This window comes from Alnus glutinosa, chromosome 14 (genome assembly GCF_958979055.1).
Source record: "Alnus glutinosa chromosome 14, dhAlnGlut1.1, whole genome shotgun sequence".
In the NCBI taxonomy this organism is placed as follows: domain Eukaryota; kingdom Viridiplantae; phylum Streptophyta; class Magnoliopsida; order Fagales; family Betulaceae; genus Alnus; species Alnus glutinosa.
In genome coordinates, this window is record NC_084899.1 from 4,158,351 (window position 1) to 4,168,476 (window position 10,126).

General features: G+C 34.2%; 1 protein-coding gene across 3 annotated transcripts; it reads left to right on the forward strand.

Moving 5' to 3' along the window:
- The first annotated feature begins 4,173 nt into the window (after nt 1-4,173).
- On the forward strand, nt 4,174-9,581 carry LOC133857156 (uncharacterized). Of its 3 annotated transcripts, none has more exons than XM_062292294.1 (4): nt 4,354-4,492; nt 6,090-7,685; nt 8,012-8,315; nt 8,662-9,581. In XM_062292294.1, exons 2-4 carry the CDS (start codon nt 7,490-7,492, stop codon nt 9,278-9,280), a joined length of 1,119 nt encoding a protein of 372 aa, XP_062148278.1. In that variant the 5' UTR covers nt 4,354-4,492; nt 6,090-7,489; the 3' UTR covers nt 9,281-9,581. The 3 variants fall into 3 exon arrangements, with proteins under 3 accessions (XP_062148277.1, XP_062148278.1, XP_062148279.1); XM_062292295.1 differs by having other exon boundaries at nt 6,090-7,568; XM_062292293.1 differs by lacking the exon at nt 6,090-7,685 and having other exon boundaries at nt 4,174-4,492.
- The last annotated feature ends 545 nt before the right edge of the window (nt 9,582-10,126 follow it).

Consider the following 10,126-nt stretch of genomic DNA (forward strand, 5'->3'; position numbering starts at 1 on the left):
TCCCATCAATAAATTGTCTGTATAGCATACTTTTTTTTCTCCGATAGCATGCATCTAAAAACATCAATTTGGTAGGTTTGATAATGATTTTCGAAAGAAAAAAATATATATTTGTTTAATTTATGGTTTTAAAAAGTGTTTTTATATAATATAAAAATGAGATTTTTTTTTTTTTTTTTTTTTGGGATTCACGTTTAAAAATGCTTTGTATTTTAACAAGTATTTTGTGTTTTAAAATTATTTATATTCCTATGAATTGAGTCCCTTATAATCCTATTTATAAGGAGCAAATCCTATGAAGCAGATTAATTGTAAGGGTTATTTATAATTAATAATTTTTAAACTAAGTTCATATGATTATTTACAATTGATAATTTCCAAACTAAGTTCGTAGGATTATTTATAAAAATAACAAGTATTTTGTCTTTTTGGTAGTTTGGGGAAGGATATTGTCCCAATTGAAAGTTTGTGGGACATTGTCAATTGGATAGTAGTTTGAGGGGGATACGTGAATTTTTTCCTAATTTTTAAGAAGTTGATATATTTGTTAATATGTTTTACAAAAAAAAAAAAAGTTTTTTATTTTTAAAAAAATGGTTTGATATGACATAAAGCTGAAAACTGTTATTAACAATTTTTTTTCATAAAAATAAACATATTTTCAAAGCATATATCATAGCTCGGGCCCAAACCACCCCTCAACTGGCCATGAGCCACCCTTTTTTTTTTTTCAATTTGTTTTAATTTTTTTAGTTTTTTAATGGAGCATATGACATATGTTGGTTTCTTAAGTGTGTTGGAGTGGACTTTTGTCAATTTTTGAACGGAAGTATCATTTCTGTTTTTAGCCAATCACAACTCTTTTGATGAGTCCATGAGTTTTATGGTCTTGAGCGTCTAGGATTGCTTCATGTCAAAATTAAGTACGAATTTGACTGATATCTTTGGTTGAGCATTAATTGTCGAAACTGACATTAATTTAGATAATTTCACACGCATTACTACTTTGAGTTTAGCCCTTCAAATTGTCGAAATTGACATTAATTTAGATAATTTTACTGATTTTAGAGTTACTACACATGGTTTAAAGTCTACTCAAGCATTTTGATCCTTTATCAGCCTTATCATAAAGAGAAATGCTATACTTCTAAAAAAAAACTATCTTTCAAATTTACTTATAAAATAATGTGTCACGATCTTATATAATTTATTATTTTGAGAAGTGTGTCACCATCTCAAATGATTGTGACATATCATTTGAGAATAAAATTTAAAAAGTGTAGCATTTTTCTATTGTAAATGATAGCATCTCTACATACAAAGAGGAGTTTCACATGTATAGCAATTGACACGACCACAACGATATCAAACAACCAACTACTCTCGATTTTTAAAAGTGAGATCTCGATAGAAGGCTTGTCTCGTCTGGCCATCTAAAGATGTTGTATCTTTCTAACAATTTTGTGAAATAATTTTAAAGTTTGAAAAGTGTTTTGGATTTTACGTTTTCAAAAGAATTTTAAAAAATGTTAAAAAAAAAAAATTGAAAATTAATTTGGGATACGTTTGAAAAAAGTATTGCGTGTAACAAAGCTATAAAAATGTCAAATTGGTTTGGTAAAAATTTGAATTTGTTTTTGAAAAACCAAAAATTGATAAATATTTTTACAAAATAATAATTAAAAAAAAAAAATTGTTGTAGTGGCGGCAGCCACCACCACAATGTTGATCTAGCGACCACAGTACCACGGTCACCACCCAACTTTTTTTACTATATCAATTTTTTTATTGTTTTTATCTATTATGGATGTAATCAGCACCTCTGCTCCTAAAAAAAAATAAAAAAATTGTACATGAAAAATCTCCTCCATAAAAAATAATTAATATTAAATTATTTTTTTAAAAGATGTTTTGCATTTTGTAGTCGTTGATAAAAATTGTGTAGTCGTTTTTGAAAAGTTTGTTTGTTGTTTGGGCCACTTTATAAAATTCATTTGGTTAACTAATATTTAAAAAGAGTTTTCAGCGTTTGAGAAGAAAAATGTGTTTTTGAAAATTTTACTAAACGGACAAGCTATTCTCCAAATGTTTGATTCTATTACGTGCCTACGTAACGTGTGGTGGAAAATTAACAAAATTATATATTTTTTGGTAGGATATTTTAATAAATTATAAGCCTCCTTACTTTAGGGTAGTTAAAGAAACTCTAAAAATCTCTCACAATAAACTTAATGTTTGATAATTAACTTATTGATTATTTTATTAAATTTTATAATGAATGGTATAAATAAAAGACTAACCGGAATAAATCACTAATGATGTTATCAATAACAATAACATATCTATAACATTCAAATCATAATTTTAATGTTATCAATAATGATAACTTATTATCTCTAAGTAATTGATCATAAAATTCCTCTCATTATACCTCTTCAAATTTTATCCCTCTTTAACTAGACATTGTCCATGAGGTCTTAAAAATTCTCAACTTCAAATCCTTATCAAGTGTTATGTTAATTATTTCAAACACTACTCCACAAGCCATGACCTTGTAGGCAAAGACAAGTTCTACCAAGGCCAGGATCTAAAAGAGAATATTCACTTTTCATAATTTCAAAAGACAGGTATAGCATACGTCAAACTGTTTAATTTGACGGTAAAGTGAGAGAAAGACTTATTTGAAACTTGAGCAAAACCTAATTAGAGATTGTTTGGCGAATAACTTGCCCTCACCGTCACTTTTTTTTTATAAAAAGAGTAAACTTCAAAACATTATAATTTGTTTTTATTTTTTATATCACATCAATCATTTTATTATTGGGCTTATTTGGCAAGAACAATAAAATTTTATCTCCCCCTCTTCACTTATTAAAAAAAAACCAATTTTAAAACATTATAACTTTGTATCACATCAATAATTTTTTTTTTATTATTTAAATAAAAAAAATTAACTACAATACAAAACTTTTTCACTTTTCTGTACAAATTCCTTATACTTTATATCACATCTATTACTTCAAATTCATACTATTAATTCCATTTCCCTTACCAAACAAGACAATTATTATTCAAACAAAAATACATACTAAGAAACAAAACATTTTCACTTTTTTAACAAATTATTTATACTTTATATTGTATTAATAACTTCTTATTACTATTCAAAAAAAAATTTCACCTAAAAACCTTTACGAAACACATCCTAAGAAACTTATTATTGAAATTGAAAACCTAAAGACTTAATCAAAATCAGATAAAAACCTATGTGCTAAGGGTGCGCTTGGGATTGTGATTTTGTAGATAAAAAGTGAGATTTTAAATCAAATCGTAGAAAATGAATCGTTTGAGAATTGTGCTTTTAAAAAATTGCAATTTAAGAAAGCATAATTTTAAAGGCTAACCTGCGATTATAAAGGTTAAATTGCAATTTTATCAAACGTTTAACTGCATTTTCAAATTTTTTTTTTTTTTCAAATCGCACATTTTAAAATCAATATTTTTAAATAATACTTTTTAAAATTACAAACCCAAATGGACCTTAAATATAATTTTCTATAAATTTTAATATTCTACTCTTATATGGATCATCACTTTCTACTTTCTATTTATGGATACCAAAAAATTATATAAAATAAAAATGTAGTTCCAATTTGACAATCGAATACAATTTATGACCTTTTGGAGTATGAAATCCATATAATAATTGCAAAATGAGTAATGTTACACTCTTTTTTTTAATTTTTATATTTTCATTCTCATATTTTTTGACATGATTTTTAAAATTATTATCAAATTTCAAATGGATTATAATTAAAATATAAATTAAATAGTAATTTTAAAAGTAAAATGTGTGTAGCATCGAGTGGCAACAAATTTTGCCTTGAAAATGTCGAATAATAGATAGTATGGTAACGAAGTTTATCAAGTCGTCACCAATAATTAGAACAAAAACAAAAGAAAAAGTCGTCACCAAAAGGTATTGTCCTCACGACTACTCCGACTTAAGAAAACGGTCGCCACTACTACAAAATAAAGGTAAACGACCTGTATGTAATTGGGAGGGCAAAACGACGACGGATCCCTTTCACCCATCATGAACGGACAGTGGACACCGAAGAAAATGGTCGTGGCTGTAAAATAGGTAAAAGACTTGCACTTTCCCGTAATTTGACGCACAAAATCCCATTCCCAGTTCCTCTAGGGTTTACATACATTTGCAATTTTGCATTGTCATCGAAATCTTTTGGCGATCAGAACTCAGACACGCACTCGTCGCTCAAAATGTCCGCGAGGGAAAAAGACCAAACGACACCGCACCACCAGCCTTTCATCAGCAGCCTCGTCGTCCGTCCCTCCGTCAGTGGAGACGGCGGAGGCGGCGCCGGAGCTGACGGCAGCGGCGGCGGACGCGTCAGCGACTACGAGCCCGGCGAGGTCCGCCGCGAACCTCCTCCGTACTCTCGCTCCGATCGATTCTCCGATGAGCCTGGTTCGTCCCTCTCTTTGGTTTTTTTACTGTTGTTTATTGTTTGACTGTGTTGATTGTTTAATTGCTAGAGTTAGGTCCTTTACGATTGGATCTGAAAATTCATATGAAGTGTATCTGACTGATTTAAACTAGAGGAAATTGACGCGTTTCCAAACCCTAGATCGTTGAAGTAGGTTTGCTAGGAGTTTTTGTTAATTGTATGTGTTGCTCTATGTACTTTTTAGCTGGTTTCCGAAGAATTATAATCGATTAGGTCAACATTCGTTATTTGTTGTCTGCTTTTATATATTTTTGGTTTGGATTTATTTTTTCGTTAAATTTCGCTTCTTGGTTGAATTGGTTTTTATATTAGCTTGTCCAATGTGATTGAGAATGTTGTTTATCGCAATGAAGAAGCAGTTTTCTTATGAGTATTATTGAGCATCAATTTACAGAATAAATTGATTAATGTGAAAGGAACTTTAATGTATTGATTCTAGTGAACATCAGAATTGGTGTACATGATTAAATGATATTGGGAAAAAGGTTGTTATTCTATATTTAAATTTTGCCTTGATAGTTGAGCTTTTGTAAACCACATGGAAATCTAGAAATTGTGTTACAGCCCGAGCAGGTTTATGCTAATGGCAAAATCTCTTAGTGCATCACATGGAAGTTGAATTACTTCGTTGTGGTACACTTTGATGAATAAATCATAATTGTGAGAATAGGAATGCTGAAATGAGCAGTTACTTTAATCACTATGGTGGTGAAAGTTTGGAGAAATGTTACATGTATTTAAAATTTTACAAAGGGAGTCTTACTAATTGATGTGGAGCTTATTTATTGGAGATGATTAAAACAATTAATAAAAAGAAATGCTACGGGTACCAATGAATAAACTCCACATCATTTTAATAAGATTCTCTTTGTAAAAGTTTAAGTACATGTAGTATTTTTCGAAAGTTTGAGATGCCTGCTTTTGGTGGCTCTGTTTTTTCTTTCAATGATGCCATTATGGATGATGGATTTGTAGCTTTAAATGTTAAACAAAATGGAACAATTCAATTTCTTTGGAATGTGCCCCTATTGGCCTGTGACAATGATTGGCATAGTTTAGAGGATGAATCATGCTGAAAGGACAGGGTATAAACTTAGTTTTTTTTTTTTTTTTTATAAGTCGGTATAAACTTAGTTTCCTCTTAAATTGAATAAAAGCTTATGCAAACTGAATTGGGTAGTGATTGATCTCCATATTCAATGGACTTCTTGCTTCTCGCATGTTTCTTATATGGTTCACAAGGAAGATGGAGACCTTGGATCTTCATATTCAATTTATTTTTATAATTCTTTATCATGTTTGCACCTAATTTAATTATAGTTATAGAGTTCTAGTTACCATAAATTTTATATTTTGTTATATTTTTGTTTTCTAGAAATAATTATTATCTTTACTCTTTGGTTCAAATTATACTGCCTGATGAGTCTGTGTAGTCATCCAACAAATGGTGTTTTGAAGACCTGTTGACTATTCCTTATGTTGCATGTCGAGCATGTGGATCTACTACCATTTATGGAGTATCAAACTGCAAATAAATTTTTTTATTATGTGTTACAGCTCTGAATGTTGCCTACAAGCACCTGGGCCTTGAGGAAGGCATGTTGGTGTGAGTGCGGTCTTGGATCATGGTCTGGGGCAAATGTGTTTATGTATTAGAACTAAATATGTTTGTGGTACTTGCTGTTGGGGGATATTGTTCATTGTGTTTGAATTTATGGGGTGAAGCATCACCAAAAATAAGGGCTTGGGTCTCATTTGTTGCAAGTCATGGTCATGGGTATTTCTGGGGATAAAGCCGAACGGGTTGGGTTAAAATAGATAATGTGAAATCGAGAATGCCAGTCATTTTGGTGATGAATCTGCAAGGTTCCAAGATGGTCATATGACTTGACAAAGCATCAGAAAACCACACCATCATTGAGCATTATTGTGATCGTATTTCTATTTTGTGACCAATCAAAAGAAGAATACAAGAAAGTGAATAAGAGGGCTTGTCTACTGCAAGAAGTTCAGTTTGGTAAAATGGTACTGAATTTACCTTTACAGGAGCTGACACCGTTTTGGAATCTGATGTTTAGTGGTGGAAATTGAGCTTTATAATTTGTGGTTTGCATTGGTTTCTTTAATATGTGGAAACGTATGCTTCTGTACTTCCTGCTTGCTGATAGATTCTAGCGGTTGTTTTGCGGGGATTTGGATTATTCTTATGAGGAATTATGTTTTAGTTGGGGTGTTCTTTTATTAGTTCTTCCCCGTGGTTGGTGAAATAGGGTTGAATCAGATTGTTTTATAGTAACTAGTATGACATTGTACTTCTCAGAGTTGTCACGTGGATAATAGATGCATGGGAGTTTGGGAAACTTCTATTAGTATGATACCTCTAGTTTCTGCTGAACATCTGTAGGTTTTTGTTATAATCACATTTCTGACGAGTGGTGCGTTGGTACAGATGACTTCAGGTCTTTAAACTCTTGGATTGTTGTTTTCGTTTATGTTCCCTTTCCTTTGATACTTTGATTTTTTTAAGTTGTAGAAGACATAGTTAATGGCCAACAGTAACTATGAATTTTTACTCTTCTGGGATTTGACATGCCTTTAAGGCTTCAGCACACTTTCTCATTGTGAGCAACTGTTAACTCTGGCTGGTGGAAACTTTTGAAGTTGATTTTGCTTTTAAGTCAGATTTGGGGGCATTAACAAGACGCATAGATGGTTATTGAAAAGAGGCAGACCAAGTTGCTAGTGGGTAATATTTGGATGCTTGCTCTTTGGTGGGCGTTCTTTTGGTTGTAGATTTCCTATGGACTTCACTCTATTGCTCTTCCCGCTCCTTTTTTATGGCATGTTGCAACTTATGAGGTTTTGGGACAAGGTGTACTGGAGGTATTGCTTTATGGGCTGGATTAGTATTTATTAGGCACATATCCATCTTCGCTATCTGCAGGCTGCAGATATGGATGAAGTTCACTTCCTTATCGCTACTACCGTGCTGTATTAAGTTATGGTTGCACCGGATCCATGATTATTGGGGCTTAGGTAAATATATATATACTTTTAAGTATGTTATGGTCCACAGGGTAATGATGTGGCTCTTGTATATAGTAATACCGGAATTGTTTTCTTTTCGAAGACTGTCAGCAATTACAATATTTGGTGAGTACAAATAGCCACCGTTTGAAATGCTCATTGCTTTAGTTATATTCACTGGTGATATGGACCACTTGTTTGGGAACTGACACAAGGGTGTCATCATGTAAACTTCTTACTCTTTCACATAAATATTCTGTTTTCTGCTCTCCATGGCAAGGAAATGCCCCAAGTGATGGTGACTGTCCTTGCAAACTTTGTTGGAATATGTCATTAGCAGTTTTATGGTCACAGATCTTCAGCTATCACAAGTGTTCTGTACTTTCACTTTTTCCCCTTATCTTATAAGGCATTGCTTATCTCTGGACTTCACTGGCTTTTCTTTTTTTCAGGATATAGAATTCGTGCAGGTTCCGGATCTCCTGTACGGCATAGGGATGCAGATCATCGTTACAGTCCTGATTTTCATCATACCGGTGGACGGCCACGTGGCCGTGACTTTGGTGGCGGGAGGGGTCCTGGTAGATATCGAGGCTCCACACCCCCTTACGGTCGAGGAAGAGGTGGTGGCAGGCCATTTGGTAGAGCTTTTGATGGGCCTGGGTTTGGTCCTGGGCCATTCAGAGGTGAAGGCATGAGTAGAAATAATCCAAATGTACGTCCAAGGGAAGGCGATTGGATTTGCCCAGATCCTTCGTAAGTCGATATCTTGCATTTATATTGCAATTTACTGTTTTTCTTGATTGTCTGTATGCGTGATTATGTGACAGTTCTGCTATTTACAATATCGTTGGCTTCTGTTTATGTTGTTCTGCAAGTTCTAATTGTATTTTTGTTATTTGAGAAGGACAATGAATGTGCATTTAGGGGTGTACAGAACCCGCCCGTACCTGCATTTTATTGCTAAAGATTTTTCCAATTTTTTTTTTTGGCTATTCTATTGCTAGTTTTCCAGTAGGTATTAGGTGCAAACACTTTGTTGCTTGAGGAATTGAAGTGTACATTCTTGGCCATATTTCACTTATTCTTGATTGTGCCTCAGGTGTAGAAACCTGAATTTTGCGAGGCGGGAGTACTGTAACACCTGCAACATGTTTCGCTATGCACCTGTTGGAAGTCCTCGTAGAGGAAATCCTGGTCCACCTCCTCCACATGCTCCCCCAAGGCGCTTCCCTGGCCCTCCAGTGGAGCGTTCCCCTGGCAGGACGATGAATGGCTATAGGTCCCCTCCTCGCGGTTGGGCTAGGGATGGCCCCAGGGAGTTTGGGGCTGGTGGTCTACCACCTCCAAGGCACGAAGGCAGGTTTTCTGATCACCACATGCAGAGAGAACGGTTGGACTATCCAGAAGATGACTACAGAGGGAGGAGCAAGTTTGATAGGCCAATTCCAATAGATTGGGGTCATAGGGACCATGGAAGGGATCCCATATTCAATGGAAGGAAAGGATTTGAGAGGAGGCCACCATCTCCACCGCCGCCGCCGCCGCCACCAGCACCATTTCCTCATCGTGACCGCTGGACTCGTGATATCAGAGAGAGGAGCCGCTCTCCGATAAGGGGCGGCCCACCACCGAAAGACTATCGCCGGGATATGTTTGTGGAACGGGGACGAGATGATCGGCGTGCTGTGGGGCGAGACAGAATTGGAAATGCATATTAGCAAGCGGCCAGAGGACAAAATTTGTATGTGTAATTGTGGTTTAAGTAGTCAGTCTTGTGTTTTTGTCTAGAGAGGAAGGATAATTCACAGCTCAGGACTAAACCCGTGCTTTGTTTCTAACCTTGGTAATATTGTATAACTTCAAATAGGTAAAATACTCGATTTTGAAATTATTAGTCCTGTTGTTGTCTTGTTGACATAAAAAGGGACAAATATCAGTGGTGGTGGTAGATTTTTTTTCGCCATCTTGTTTTGCTGCTTCTGCTTTTCGTAGATAATGCTTGAGCTTCGAGTTCCCACCGTGGAGATTGTGCTGCTGTCATTTTCATGGACCTTTCAACACTTATTCCGAGTCTTTGCAGTCAACAAGATAAATTATGACTTTTCCACGGCTTGCCACGCCGCATAAAATTGCAAGAGGCTGTTTTCGTGAGGGGCCGGTATTTTGTCCGTTCAAAGCGGAGAATGGGTTCTTCTGTTTTTTGTTTATAAATTCAGAAACTTCGGATTTAACAAATTTGTCAAAAAGTGTGATTTGATAATTTTCATGAGTAATAAAACATTTTTGTCATAATCAGTTCGATAGACGAAAGATGCATTTATTTTACTCAATTCGAGATTCTGACATTGTGGCGGGAAGCTTGGGATGCTTACATATGAATCATATGATTGGATGGCTTCTTTAAATTCTAAATTACTGTTTTTAAATTAAATGGTTGTTCTCTATTATAGAAATATTTGGATAGAAATTTTATATAAATCGGTTTGTAAGAAATTTCTTTCAATCCACATACAAGATTGACATGTGAGAAACATGTGTTTCTTACATGCTTACATGTTTTTTTA